The sequence below is a fragment of the Belonocnema kinseyi genome, chromosome 7 (assembly GCF_010883055.1).
Source record: "Belonocnema kinseyi isolate 2016_QV_RU_SX_M_011 chromosome 7, B_treatae_v1, whole genome shotgun sequence".
Lineage (NCBI taxonomy): Eukaryota > Metazoa > Arthropoda > Insecta > Hymenoptera > Cynipidae > Belonocnema > Belonocnema kinseyi.
In genome coordinates, this window is record NC_046663.1 from 109,567,496 (window position 1) to 109,583,838 (window position 16,343).

A 16,343-nucleotide genomic window follows, 5' to 3' on the forward strand; every position below is an offset into this window, starting at 1 on the left:
ACATAAGTTATTACTTATTATTCTAAGGATTGGGTTTAACGCCTTAAAAATTATGTTTTCTAAAGGATATTTTTGAAGATTTTTGTACTATAATTAAAATTATGAACTAACTTTCAAAATAAATCTGTTTTATATTGAGCATGTTGATTGTACAGAATAGGTCGAATGAAGAAACAATTCATTGAATATTACTACATCTGACGTAATATTTGGCCCATGGTCAGTTTCGTGAAAAAGATAATTGTATAAATTGCTTCCTGTGTGAGAAAAGAATAGATCCCTTAAAGTTCAGAAGCAATGAGGGCGAGACCTACATGCATGATCATATAAAAAAATATCAAAGAAGTAAAAAATATTATGAATTTTTGAGTCTGCCAATATATAATATGTCGGCTTGATTTAAAGGATTTCTGTTATTTAATTTTCATCAGAGTAACTACTTTAAAATTTAAGAGTTTAAAAGATTCAAATTGATTGAAATTAATTTTCTATAGAACCCGTCTAAGTTTTGAATAACTCGATGTATTTAAAATTGGACCAATACATTTCTAATCGGTCGAAATAAAATTATTTCACTGTTTGAGCGTTCAAGCTATTACGCTGACATATTTTTAAACCTTAAAGTGAAAATATTTATTATTTAAAACAATGAACTTAAAAAAATGCCATTTGAATCTTAATAATTCGTAAATGTACGTTTTTAGTTTTAGATTGATTATTGCATGTTAAGTCGTCTAATTTTTAAAGCTTTACGTTAAAATAGTAAATATATCAACTTGAAATATGTATTGCAATTACGAATACTTAAAAGTGTATGATGCTTCAAATTTTTCATCTGTTCATTTGAAAGTTTTGAAGACTTTTAATTCTAGGATTTCTAATATGTAGAATTAAAGACCACATTCTAGTTTAAAGGCTTCAGTTTGCAACTTTTTTTTCAACTTAAATATTTTAATTGTTGAATACACTTAATTTTTTGACGAAAAGACGGTGAATTACTCATATCATTTATAAGTTAAAATAATTCATGTGAGTTTTTACACAATTTATAATTTAAAATTTTTCCTGCAGCAACTTGAGATAAATATTTGCGGTAGTTTTTAGAGATATTATTATAGCTTTAAAGAAAATCAAAATTTAAATTATGAGAAATTTCTATTTTTTATTCAAAAAGTATTATTTTACATCAAAAATAATTCGAGAAAAAGGTAATATATATCCCTTTACTGTTTTTTATTGTTTAATATGCAATTTCCAAATGGCCAGGCGGAACAATTATATATAGTTTATATATAGTGTGATGTCTTATATATATTATGCAATTGTTCTATACAAAAAATGTATAAAACAAATGAATATTCTGTATAAAAATTCACACTATGTATAAACTACATATACTTAAATCTTAAAAAATGACGACAAAAGTCACTAGGTCGCAAATTCTTTAAGCAACAACTGTCAAGTTCTGTCAACTGGGGTAAAATTGTATAACGAAAAAAAAATTCTAGAGAGTAATAATCTTGATTTATACTTACCCACCGAGATCCATACTTATCCCGATTAATGGTACATAAACTTCCTTTATTGCTTTCTAATTTCTCAAAATTGAAATTCGTTATTCAATAAGATATAAATCTGCTAAGTATTTCATGCTCTTAATTAAATGAACGAACTTAAGGATGTACCAAAGTTATATATCAAGTTCAAAAATTAGCATTGTCAAAAATTATTCATACAATAAAGGTAAATATGCCCTTTGTTAATTACTACTTAGTTTTGTAAGGAAACTGAAGGCGAATCTCAGAAAAAAAGCTTAGGTTGAAATTGAGCTGAGCGTCCAGATCAAATAACTCGCTGAGCGCGTGAAAGGTGTATAAAAGATTGGCGAGACGAGGATTTTTCTTCAGCTCTTACTCATTGTTAGGGTATATTTAGTGTGTACATCAAAGCTTCAAACAGTTCCGATAATATTTGCCCAACTTACGACGATTTCTTTCTTAAAAAGTAATCAAATTGGGATAATAAAGTTTTTTCAGTTTTCCATGCTTATTATTAAAAATAGTTATCTGATGAAAAATTTAAAAATAGAAAAAATTTCCGTCTCGTCAGTTTATACAAGCTTATATTTGAAAAAATTAATTTAAGTTTTATTTAGTAGGATTACCACCTCCGCAATCTCCGGCTCTCCGGGCGAACGCAAATTTCGCCAAGCAGCAGAGTTTTCGGTGCTCAAATGTTTTTTTTTCATTTTTAACCACGCACAAAAAATGAGAGGTGAACAATATCTAAGAATATAGAGCTTTTATTTTGACCTTAAAGGTGAATATACCCCAGCCCCACAAGGAAAAATCGGCGGACTAGAGGTCGAACTTGTTTGCAGATATTTTGATTTTTAAAAGGCTGAGATGGTCTTAGACCTTTCTTCTTTAGCTTATAAGTGAACGTAAATATACTTTTTCCCCTTCGTGACTCCAAGAACGTGACGACTCTTCTAGGAAAGGTTGAAAACTGTCTTACTCTATCTTAAGCACGTCACCGCAAAGTTTCTTTTGATTATCGCACGAATCTTGCCTAGAAAGAGCGTGCTATAAATGAAATTAGCGTGTTAACCTGAAAAAAATGGGGAAGAAACAAATCTCATTCCATCTTCTAATCTTGTTTTGCTTTGTTTTGTTTGAAAGATGAATGATGCAGATTACTTTAAACATGAAATAAGTCTTTTCAAATTGAAAATTAGAAATAACAAAGGAGACGTTCAAAAATATTTAGATTAGACAAGTTTAATAATATTTAATTATTGAGATCAATGGTTTTTCTTTTTGATGTAATGACTGAAATCTCCGAGTTTAAATAGTAAGCAGTCGTCCAAAGAAAACGTACTATATCTAAGGGAATGAAAAGTGGGTATCAGCTGAACGCGTGGCATAGGGGAAAAGTAAAAAAATTACATCAGCTTCATAAATCCATAAAACGCTCAATGGTAAAACGAAAGTTTGAAAGTGATTCATGAATCACTGAAATTTATTAGTGTTTCACGCGCGATTTAATCCACATGTTTTTAACTCGTCATAGATGTTATTCTTGAGTAAATAAATAATTTCTCGGTGACAAATTCGGGTCAATATGAGACTCTAAATATATTAAGGTAATATGCTGAATGAGAATGATAGGTTTTTATCAAATTAGTCGCTTCTTATTTCTTAATTTTTAGCGTTATGAAATAATCGAAAATTTTCATAAAAATGAAATTTTATTTATTTTTTATAACAATCTAAAAAGTTTAGAATTAAAAATTTTATTTTATGTAGACATCACGTAACAAATATAAAAAGTCACACAGGAATTGGATTTTTCAAATAAAAGAAGATTAATGACTGCTTTTTATAAGAATGATTTTCTTACAGCTTTCATTAGTTTTCTATAGATTTAAAAGTCAATTATTTCTATAATTAGAAATCTTTTCATATATATTTCAGCCGCGCCACAGGTAGACGTTAGTGGAGCTGCGGGTGTGCGCGGGATGTGCGGTGGTCAATCAGGCATGAACACACAAACGCGTTTACATCTGTGGCTGTAGTATATCGGGATGATCCCCGCCCAATAGCAGCCCCAAAACCCGCGTAGTATCTGGGTTTCACTTGATATATACATAGTCAAACTCGGATATAACGTTCACTGACATATCCCTTTCGAGAATTGAAGCCGCGCTGCAGGTAGGAGTTAAATAAGCTGCGGGGAGTTTGCGCTGGTCAGACATACGTGAAAAAACAAAAGCGTTTTCATCCGAAGCAGCACCCTATCGGGTCTGTTCCCCACCCTGCCCAGCCCTAAAATCAAGCGCTATTTTAAAATTGATTGTATATTTATCTCTAGATATATATTGCAAAACATGGACATTTTGGGCTGAAGTAGTGAAAGAGAGGGAGGTATTAATAAAGATTATATCAGTGATGGTAACACCACTATAATGTATAGATACAATAGCTTCAACATCAATTTTATGTAAAGAATACCTTGAAAACATATGTAGCTATTCTGGAAACCCCCGAAAACGAATTTAAATTTACCTTAATAAAAAATCTTTTTCAATACAAGATAATGCGTTATTTAATATATGTCAGTATCTTTAATAAATTACAATCGACTTTAGGGTAATTATGAAAATTTTGGAAAAGTTTTCCCTGAATGTTATAATTGTCATAAGGCCCTTTTTGTATAATGTAACTGCAATTGAAACAGGCTATCTTTTGCTTCTTAAGCAAAATTGAGATTTATCATATTCAATACCATTAGTTAAATTCGTTAAATTTAAAATTAAATATTATGGCTTCGTAAATAGTTTTTCTTTATTTTTTTTTTTACAGGATGGTTAGGAGCGATGTCAACAGGAGTGGCGTTGCTGGTGTCACCGGTAACGATAGCTTTTTGCAGAAGAAAAAGTACAAGACTCACAGCTGTTCTGGGTGGTCTCGTTACTGCATTAGGGTGCCTTTTTACTTCCTTTGCTACTCAGTTCCATCAACTTTTCTTCAGCTATGGAACAGTCGTTGGTAAGTTAATTTAATTTTTAATAACATTATTTCGAGCAAATCTAATATTAATCAAATTGACTTTAATAACTTTAGCATCAAGTTTATTGCGTTTCATGAAATTAAAGTTTTGTTGCTGATTAGGCCAACAAGGGCTAAGTAACAGAAAATGTAATATACTTTTCCGCAGGATTTTGGTACGCTGAATCCGAATCTGGTTTCAGAATGGCTATATCACGTCGGGTTTTCGAGATATTCTAACCTAAATGTGAAGAAACACTGTTTTTTGACGCATTTGAAGTTATGTAAAATCATAAAGTAATTTTTTCTCCACAAAACTAGTAGGAGCACCTTAAAGTATAAGTCTTCCTCTTTCAAATGCCGTTGAGTTTGCCTAAATATATTTTTCTCCATCGAGATATAATTTGAAATTTGTTTCTCGCCTGTTTTTGGCTTGTATTCTTGTAAATAGGTAAAACACAAATTTCAAATTATTATATCTCAATGAAAAAAAAATATTTAAGCAAAATTAACGGCATTTGAAATAGGAAGAATTATACTTTAAGGTGCCCCTACCAGTTTTGTGAGAAAATACCTTATGATTTTATATAATTTCAAATATGTCAAAAAAAACTGTTTTTTTACACTTTTGGGTTATTATATCTCGAAAACCTGACGTAATGGAGTAATTATATAACCAGATGCGGATTCAGTACACCAAAATCCTTCGGAAAAGTTTACTATAGTTTTTGTTACTAAAAAGCAGTCAAATTTTGTTCGCCTGTGTCATGAGTTTGACTATATTCTAAATCTGAAAAATAAAAATAGAATAAATTTATTTTTATTTCTTTATTAATCTGGATGTAACGAAAGGGGCTGAAAAATTCTCATACATAGCTTTGAATAGATGAGTATTATGGATGTAGACGGAGAGGGAGTGATTTTCTAAAGGTATTCATTCTGATGGAAATACCTAAACTCATCAATCGTCTATACATGAAGGCTATAGTCATCGTCTTACCCTATCACCCTGATCCGGATTTTCGACATTGACAATTTCATATCACGGATATCAAAAGGAAAAGATTCTCGACGAAAACACTTCTCGAGTTCGCTTACACCCCGGTCTGATTTAATCCACTCGATATTTTTAGATAAAACACAAAATTAAACTTTTCTTATTTATATAAATCTAAAATTATTTTCTTTGTAAATTACTTCATAGAGACGAAATATATTTAATATTAATGTATATGTTATATTTGTTTTACCCAATATTAATAATAAATTCTATGAAAAGGAGAAATCTTCATGATAATCAAAACTAAAGAAAAGAATTTCTAGATTTGCTTCATATGAAAATATAATTTTATATTTTTCGATTAACCTTAAAGTTTTGGAAAAAGTAGATAGAAAAAACAATCAATTAATTTTAAATTAAGAATCTGTCCCATATTATTTATTGCATTAAAGTTTCACGTCGTCCCGAAATGCGGGATGACTTGTCAAATATTTTTGAAAAGGTTGGCTAGCCGTCCCGAATTTCAGGGACGACTCGACACGGTATTATTTTTTTCAGTATTACGATGAACCTTAATTTTTAAATTTCATGTTAAACAGGCGTAGGAGTCGGTATAACGAGAGACTGCAGCACATTGATGGTGGCTCAGTACTTCAAAAGAAGAAGAGAATTTGTTGAAATTTTCATCGTGTCTGGCAGTGGTTTAGGGATTGCAATAATGTCAGCATTCATCAAAGGAGCTATTAGGTAAGACTGATTCCTTAAAGACCAAACCCTCCTTCTCGCAATGAAAAATCGATCTACATACTTGAATCTTTCATAAATCATCAAGGCCGTAGCCAGGGAGGAGGTATAGGGTTTCGAACACCACCTGGAAATTTTTAAACATGTACATAATATACATAAACTCTTCTATGTACCGCTACATAGCCCCCCCCCTCCATGTTTTCCTGTTGTATACCTTTTGTTTGGTTAATTAAAAAGCTCTTCGTGAATCGGATGGCAAGTGCCCATAAAAAAGGACTTCGAAGGTGAACTTCTATAATTTTACTATACCTTCATCTCTTCGTCCTCTATCTCTTTGACAAATACCATTTTCCGCTCCCTGTATCTCAGCGTTTCCCAAACTAGTGCCGCTAGCAGATTAGCCCCCTGCCGGCAGGGGGAAGCCACCCCGAGCTTCCCCGGGTGGGGCAGCTAGGCAGCCTCCGAGGCAGGCGCCCCGCTGCGAACGGAGGGCTACTTTTCTCGACTTTCGTATACCTACCACGAATGACCCTTTCATTGTTATAAAATTACAATAACTGAAATTATAAAGAGTTAGCTCAATTAAATTTTAATTAGCTGAATGAATTTCGTGATATAATTTAAAGAAAATGTAAGCAAATTTCTTGAAAATCGGTTAATATCCGAACTAATAAGTGAAATATTTACAAATCTTGTGAATGTAACAAAAGTGCTATAACTCTTGAAGTTATTATCCGATTTTCTTCTACCTTTTTTAAACGTTTATGTCATCATCTAATAAATGTAACGCAACTTATTAACATTGTATTGATTAATATTTAGCCAAATTTTCGTTTGTCTCAACCGTCTCTAATTTTCTAATAAAGAAAAGGTCAGAGAAGCAAACAATCGAGCCCGAACGACTGGCGTCCAATGTCTCTCTTGAGTTCTAGTATTGCGAAAATGTTTGAGGGGCGGCCCTGTCGTTCCCCATAAAGTGTAAAAAAAGTTTGGGAATCGCTACTCTATCTAATCTCGGCTATACTTCTGAAAAGTTCTCCCAAGACTCAAGAACATTGACTCTATACATGGCCCAGGAGTTTCCTTTTCATCCCAATTAGAAGTCGTAAAAGTATTTTTGCGCAGGTTAATATAAATTAACATATTAACCATTTTTGTTTGAAAAAATTGTTAATTATTTTTTTCATCTCGAAAAATATTGATCTGATACAAAAATATTGTGCATAAAAAATGTATATCACTTTCAAATGCATATTTTTGAAGTTACACTTCTTCTCTAGAATTAATATTTTTCGAAGAAAAAAATTATTTTTAGATTAATTGCTCCAAATATTATCACTGTTATTACCATTATCATTACCAAATTATATCTAAGACAGAAAATATATTTTTTATGGCAGGAATGTGTGCCACGACTTATCTACTTCTACTGTAACCCTGTACCACTCATGACCCTTTCTCCATTAGTATCGTCAATACCTTACTCCTATTTTTACCTAAAATTGTACATCACCGTAACCCAATTTTGTCTCTCCTTTATCCCCCTCCTCCTTTAAAAGATAAACTATCTGCCATCCCTAAAGACACTCTTCTCTTCTACTTCATTCCTATCCACTAAACATCCTCTCCCGACACCTCTGATCTTCCCCATTAACAATAACACATACAACCTTCTTCTGTTTCAGCTCAACGTCCTTCTCATCCTTTCTACAATTATCCTATATTCCTCATCTTCCTAACCCCTCTCCAACCCACCGCATATTCTTCGCGATCTGCCTATCTCCCCTGACCGCTCACCGCCCCTATTACCCTATAAAACATTGCTTGCAACTATTTGTATTATTTTGTTACGTTGAACGATTCGCCGCAACAAAACTTAACCCTGCCAGATAAACTTTACATGAATCGACGATAATTTCCGAGTTTCAACTATGCCCGGATAATCTTTCGTCTCATAAGCGCTCCATTTTTATGCAAGATGTAGCGAGAATTACTACGCCAGCGCTATCTAACGTCGTTTAACTTCGTTAAATTTGAGACAAATGGGGATTCTCATATGTCATTTGCTTTTTGCCCTTTTTTCTAAATGATAATAAATAAGTTGTAATTCATCTACAATAGTATGATTTATTTCGAAGCAGATATAACAGTAAGAACAAAGATTTTTTCGTGATCTCTGTTGTTGATTCTACATATTTTACCGAAATTTGCTCAGTTCAGCGTAACGAAGCCGACGAGTTCAGAATTATTTTCCTAACCTCGGTGAAACTTATGCTGAAATATGTTCAACTTTTAACCTTTGCAGGTTTCACGTGCAACCAATTTTAAGTTTTGTTTTCTCTGCGTTGTTTTAAATCTGGTGTCCCGATTTATAGCTTGAATTCTCTAATCCTTTGTCGTTTTCCCATTGTTCCTAAGGACGCCGTAGCAGACGACAGCTTTTCTTCCATCATAGGATAAACTTTGGCCAAACAGAATCTAAACTTTAACAGCGGAAAATTTTACATGCAATATAATTTAAGTTGAGTTTTTTCTGTGTTTCTACCGTGAGGCAATGCTCTGGAGTAATTTTTTGTAAGAAATTATAACAAAATTATAATCCTTAAAGTAACGTTGTACAAACTTTTAAAGAAGCAAGTTAATTAGTATCGTGAAGATTGGAGAATGATCTTAATTTTTTTCCTGTAGCATAATCATATGATTGGTAAACGCAAACGTGTTTTTATTCTCATGTTCACTCAGAAAACTGTTTAAATCAAAAAATTTATTTCTTTCATATAGGGCCAAAGAACTGTTTGCTTGATTCAAAAATTTTTCTGCGAGTAGATATTGTTTCCATTAATAAATGTTATGTTGTTGTGAATACCGCCGCAATTTAATCCACTTATTATAGAATTTTCATACCACAAGTTACAAAATTTACATTTAAATAATTAGATAAAGTAGGCGCCATGCGCCTACAAAAAAGGTTTTCGTAGCCTATAGCCCTGTATTAATTTTGAGCCATATGTCAATTTTTTTCCCCACGTCTATTTTGCGTCTTTTGTCTATTTTAGGCCCTATATCAATTTTAGGACCTATATAAATTTTGAGCCCCATATCATTTTATGGCTCATATCGATTTTTAACTTTATAGAAATTTTGTGGCCTATCCCAGGGGGAAATTTACCACTGAAACAGTACCACGCTACTGGCTTTATACCGGTAAAAACCCTAATGATAACAATGTTCTGTACTGACTTGCAGTATTTAGCCAGTACTGGACTAGTACTTACATTTGGCACTGGTGCGGTACCCTCTGTTAATACTGGTCCAGTACTGTTTCAACAAATACTGCAAACTCGGCGAGGTACAGATCTGTAGTACTGGGCCAGCACTGAAGTTCACCTCTGGGCCACTACTGCAGATTAGTACTGGGCAGGTACTGGTCAGGCTCCAAGTGATAACGAAGGTATCCCAGGTAGAAAAACATCACCAGCCCAGTACTGGCCATGTACCGCCTGTCGGAGTTCCAGTACTGGCTTGTTGTACTGAGCCAGTACTGTGCCGGTACTTACTTGTAATACTTGGCGGTACTGGCCTATCCATACTGGCGCAGTACTGACTGTCAGTACTGGCAAACGGCTAGCGTACGAAAATGCCGGAGTTAATTTTAAAAATGGTAAAAAATTATTTAATTGTTTTAAAGACCATCCATTTATCATCATACGACTGCATATCGTCCGAATATTACTTATAATTACAAAAATGTAATTTCCAAACTGTTTGTTTAATTTTAACACCCACTATTTCTGTAATCTAAAGATATAACAAAAAAGGTATTTAAAAAATAAATAATAATTGACTGCGAGTATTTTGTCAATACATTTTAATGGCACTGGTTAGAATAAATACATATATTACACTTTTACACATTAAATTAAAAATAATACTTCTAACGCTACAGGGTTTCGAACCTACATCTATATACCTAAATCTATCGCCTAGCAGTCGGGAGTGCTAACCACTGCGCTAATCCGACAAGTTGAAATTCTATGAAAAAGCCATCGCATAAGCTTCAGTTCGGAAAAGTTAAAACAACAATTTTTCAACTCTTTTTTCTTGTTAATTTTTTTATCATACGACATCAAATAGATATAAAATAAACTAACTGTTCACGGAAATATAAATAAAATAATTTTAAAATCAATTACTTAAATCGTCTACAATTTTTCTTCATGTAATATTTTATTTTTTCGCGTTTTAGAGCACTTTAAAAGTTCTGATAATAACATTTAATAAGCATTAAAAATTTGTATCGACTAAACAATTTTCTTTAACCCTTCGTGTAACGTTTTGCTTTTTAGGTGTTTTAGACTATTCTAAAACGATTAAGACATACATCCAATGTAATTTTTTATGAACATTTAAAACTTTTCAAGAAGGTGGAACTTAGACTATTTTCCTTAAAAAAAGTAATAAAAAAAAATGTTTTCACCTTCATAGTAAAGTCAATTTCTCTACATTTTAAAACACCCTGACAACATTTATAGACGTGTTTTTTTTCAAGTCTATTTTTGTACTACTGGCAAAGTACCGCCCTGACGTGCAGCTAACGTTCTGCCATACTGGGCGAACAACCGACTGCCTGTACTGGTGGGCAGTACTGGGCCAGTACTGCGCCGGTGGTGAACTCCGGCACACTGCCGACATTTCCACCTTGGAACATGAGTAACTGTTCTGTTTTGAAAATTCATATTAAAAATACAATTTTTCAATAAAAAAAAACATTGTTTGAATTTTAATTTTAAATACAATTAGTGACAATTACAAAAAACGCCAATCGCTGGCGAAACGCCCGTTACAGTATTTCATCAGATATGTATACCACTCCCAATCCAGTAGTACACCAGTATAATGCCAACCGTTGGCTGTACTTTTATCTCGGTTATCAATCAGCACTTGAAGTTATTAATTGGCCAGAACTACGCCAATCGCTGGCGAAACACCGATGTCGGTATTCAGCCAGTAATGCATATTAATCTTGAGCCATTAGTACACCAGTATGATGCCAAACGTTTTTTCAACCCTTTTGTCAGTATTTGACCAGTTTTACTTATCAGTACTGCGCCAGTAGTAGATCCAGTATCTGGCCAACCGTTGGCGAAACTCCTGTGCCGGTATTGCACCAGTGGTGACGGTCATTACTGGGCCAGTTGTAAACCAGTATGATGCCAGCCGTTCGTTGAACTCTTCTTTCAGTATTTTACCAGTAATACGTATCATTACTGCAAAATTAGTGTATCAGTGTTACGCCAACCGTTGGCGGAACACCCGTGCCGATATTACACCAGTAATAAAGGTCAGTACGGGGCCAGTTGTAAACCAGTATAATGCCAACCATTGGTTGAATTCTTGTTTCAGTATGTTACCAGTAATATGTATCAGTACAACGTCAGTAGATTACCAGTATCACGCTAACCCTTGGCAGATCTTCTGTGCCGGTAAGTCACCAAAGGTGACGGTCAGTACTGGGCCAGCTGTGAACCAGTATGGCGTCAACCGTTGGTGGAATTCCTGCGTCGGTATTCTACCAGTAATGACAGTCAGTACTGAGCCAGTAGTAAACCAGTATTATGCCGATGGTTGGCACAGTATTAACAGACAGTACTGGTATTTATTCTGAATTGCCACTAGCGTGGTACTGCGCCGGCCGTGAACTCTGGCTAATATCCTACTTTTCCCCTTGGGATATCAATTTTTGGCCCGCGTTCAATTTTGGGTCCTATGTCAATTTTGGGCATAATGTAAGTTTTTGACCCTATGTACATATTAATTCGTATGGAAGACGGATGGACAGTAAACGAAAACTATAGGGGAATCTGTCCAGGGCTACGAAACCCTAAAACAACTAACAACAAGGTAGCCCAATGATTTTATCATCTGAAATTTCTTTAGGAATAAAATGATAATAGAAATTGTTTTTTTCTTTTTTAGCAAAATAGGTTGGCGACTTGGTTTGCAGGCTGTAACAGGGGTAGTGTTTCTGACTTTCATTCTGGGTACATTTTATCGAAGTGCATCTTTATACCATCCACAACGGCGAGCAATTCTACACTTGAAGAATCAGAAAAGGAAGATAAAGGACAAAAATAAAACAGACGACAAACCTCCCTTCTTTGATTTCAGTACCCTCAAAAGCAAAACCGTTAGAATACTCTTAGTATCTACTGGAATATCCGCATTTGGTATCAACACACCAATATTTTATCTTGTAAGAAATTCAAATTCTCTTCCTTTTATAACGGTGGTTAATTACCCTATATTGGCTATAAATTATTTTGCTAATTGAAAAAAAAATTATAGGCTCATCAAGCAGAAGAAGAGGGTTTAGGTGATACTGTAATTTTATTGCAAACTTATCTCGGTTTGGCTTGGACACTAGGATGTGTAACATTTGGTCTTCTAGTTGTCCATCATAACGTAGAGTGCAGAATAGCGAGACAATACTTGACCCAGGCTGCTGTTTTTATGTGTGGATTATGCATTCTAGCCCTCACTACTGTTCACGGAAATTATCATGGATACGTCATGTTTACGTGGATTTATGGTAAACAAACACTTTTATTCAATTTCTTCCTATATTACTATATTGCATTATTTTCATAATCTCTTAATATTTAAAGCGCATGTCACATCTATCGCTGTATGCAAAATTTAAACTAACGACGCCCCTTTCCCTTAAACACGCCCATTCTCCCTAAACACTTCCATTAACTCCCTGTGCTCTCTGTAGTAGCTCCCCTAAGTAAAACCTTTTACCACGCCTGTTTTAATTAACCATTCTATTTCCCGAGTCTTATCATATACGAATATTATCTTTCTCTTTTATGAGTCTTACCTTCTAACGCCACCCTCTTCCTTAACCAAACTTCTTATTCACGCCCACTTTTCTTGACCACTCAAATTAAGCTTGCCTATTTTATTTAATCTCGCTCACTTTAGAACACATATTTTGACCACGTCTTCTGTTCACGCCCTCTTTCCTTAAACACATGAGTTAACTTCGACCGCTTTGTTTAGATTCTCCCACTTTCTGTAGCCCTTTCGCACATCCTAAGCTTCGCCAATTTTTTTAGCACGTTTCTGATTTTTTCCCTGTATTAACTGTCTTGTCTTTGGACATGGCCTTTATCAACGCCCACTTTTAATAAACACGTCTATTTTTTTTAATGCACCCGTTTACTTAAGCACGCCTATTATTCATTTCAATCAAACACACCCCACCCCTCACTGCGCCTATCTTCCTTTAACTCGTACCTTAGCTTTACCTTTTACATTTATACACTCTGAAGTGTACATATAATCAAACTATACTTTTTTGTGTTCAGGAATATTTTGTGGAGGTTATCATTACAGTTTGAAAATGTATACCTACGAACGAGTACGTGCAAGAAATTTTGCTAAAACCTGGGGATTTGTTCAGTGTTCGCAGGCGATACCAATTGCGATTGGAGTTCCTATCTCAGGTACTAATATATATTCTATTAAAAAATAATAATTTAGCAGAACATCATTGTATATCTTGTCAGCGATAAATTCTCTCCCAGTATTTAGACTATTAGTTATAGAAATAGTTTTACCCACTATCAAAATTTTAGCAGTATGTGAATTTTCTAAAATCAGAAACAATACTTTATGGTTCTAGGATCATTATTATTAATGTATATTTCATATTTGTGTTTAAAAATCTGTTTCTCTATCCCAAAATTTCCTGTTTATCCTTCTTCTTTGTAGGGTAAGTTTAGTCATTCAGTTGCTTTTCAGGATACATAAACGTCGGATGTGGTGGAAAGGCAGGATACTACTTCAGTTCGACTTGCGTTCTAGTCGGTAGCTTTACTCTTTTTTTCATAGACCTGCATCGAAGGAACTTATCTAGACATAAGCACACACGGGAAAATGGCACAAAGCACTTGTGTGTCAATGATACATGTCCTCAAAGAAAAAGATTATCATTTAGTCAGGAACCAGAAAATGAAGGAGTTGCTGCTGGAGCTGCTTCAGCTGCTTTAGTTCTTGGCGCAGAATTAGCACCGGCACCAGGTAATATTTCTCCAACAATGAATCCCCTGTTCTTTATGATCTAACCCAACGAAAATGGAAAAATTAAAACTTGTTTTCTAAAGGCGAATTGATAGATGCCCTCGGAGTGGACAAACCAGAACTGACCTGCATATCCGAAGAGGGAATAGCCGATATGGACCTTCCTGATAACATTCTTGACGACCTGGATTACATCGGAGATTGTATAACATCCTGCAACAAGGTTGAAAATTACCTAATGCTTTCTGAGTTTGAGAATAATCTAATCGCTGAGATGCCTATCATCATGGATCGCAAGGGGCGTCGATGGTCTCTTGCAAAATCCAAAAGTCCATTAGCCGCAAGTCCAAGTGACGCGGGCGGTCAACCCAGCCAACCGGCATCAGAAGAAGAGGAAGCGAAACCAAAGTGGCGACTAATGTCCGTGCCACCCTCTAACAGAGGAATTACAGTTATAGATGAAGCCAGCGCTTAATACAAAACAAAACTAGTACCCTAAATATTAATATTATTTATTTCAATTCTTAAGTAACCTAATTTATTTTTCTGTTAATGACAAGCTTTGTTATAAACCGCATATTTTAAGATTAATATGTCGATAAAAGTCAACACAGGTGAAAATTGTAATAACATCTCAGTACTTCAAAAATCCTTAATGCTGGCTATATTCTGTACTGGGCTAATATTGGCAAATAACTTGCGCAGTACGAGGCCAGTAGTAGAACTGGCCTGGTATCCAGATAGTTATGTAAAAAATAGTGGAAAATGCTTTTATTTTAGTGGGCCAGTACCATCTCACGGCAATAAGAAGTACGGTTCCAGTACCGTTGACATTGCTAGCCTTGTAACGCAATAGTATTTAGCCAGTAGTGTTTAGGAAGAGAACATAGTTTCATCGGGGGGTTTACCAATGCTGGGCCAGTACCGTTGATAGTCTGGCAGAATACGGCGCCAGAAGTAAAATTTCACCTTGGAAGTTTTATGTGAAGAATTTTGTATAAAGAGTATGCCACCAAAGGGAAATAAGAGCCATAAAAACGATTTAAAGGAAAGAAAAACCAGTTTCAAAAAATCTAATTTTCAACTTTAACAAAACTCGAACCCAATATATCGTAATGCTGACTTGAGGCGTAAAAATTTAATTGGAAAAAGTCATTATGATGACGGCTTCTCGACTTTGGAAATATATTGAAAATGTAATTTTTAATTTACGAATGAATAAGAACTTTTTATTCTAGATAATCTATATATTTAACTGTAGAGTTTATTACCTAAAAAATGTATTTAAGAATTTTTGAGGTAATAGTCTCGTTTACGAAAAAATGGCGCTTACACCCTTTCGTTGCGCTACTTCCACATATGTGAACCATGCTGTAATTTATATATTTCTATACCTGACTTTCCATTTTAAATATACAAAGTGTTAGGAAAATTTGAAATGCGCATATATCATAAAAAAATATTATAGATTTATTAATTTCTGACAAAATGCCAAAATTGTCGGTTTTTATCATCAAAATCATATCAGTTTTGAAAAAGATTAATGACAATTTTTGGTCTGTTTGTGAATATACGCTTTTTGTGATAAAGTGGTCATTGTTAATATCATTAAACATTACAACTATTACTATCAAGTAGAACATTTTATTTTTAAAAACTTCAAACGTTATTTATTAATGTTTTCATTTCCAAAATTGTACACCTTAAAGTGTATTATAAACATTTATAATATCGAACATTACTGATATATCATTTTAAAATTTGAATAACTTCAAGTTTTCGAGATTTGAAATGTTTTTTTAAAAATACCTTACATTTAAAAATGTACAGTTTTTAAAGTTGTTTAATTTAAACATATGGAGAAAGGATGTTTCGTGAGATGAATGAAATTTCCTCTTAAATTTAAGGTTGAGAGGATTTTCAATTGTCTCAACAGGAATCATTTTGCAGCATAAATTTTT

The 16,343-nt window shown here is 33.8% G+C and overlaps 1 protein-coding gene across 1 annotated transcript in view; it reads left to right on the top strand.

Annotated features, from left to right (window-relative positions):
- Nucleotides 1–16,060, top strand: part of LOC117176616 (monocarboxylate transporter 12-like) — a 120,991-nt gene extending 104,931 nt beyond the window's left edge. Inside the window, exons 4-10 of the mRNA XM_033366870.1 lie at nt 4,365–4,550; nt 6,150–6,297; nt 12,274–12,550; nt 12,643–12,886; nt 13,668–13,805; nt 14,104–14,382; nt 14,466–16,060. Of these exons, the coding sequence (XP_033222761.1) occupies nt 4,365–4,550; nt 6,150–6,297; nt 12,274–12,550; nt 12,643–12,886; nt 13,668–13,805; nt 14,104–14,382; nt 14,466–14,857 (1,664 nt within the window). The 3' untranslated portion in view covers nt 14,858–16,060. The remainder of the gene's footprint in view (nt 1–4,364; nt 4,551–6,149; nt 6,298–12,273; nt 12,551–12,642; nt 12,887–13,667; nt 13,806–14,103; nt 14,383–14,465) is intronic.
- Nucleotides 16,061–16,343: the final 283 nt, after the last annotated feature.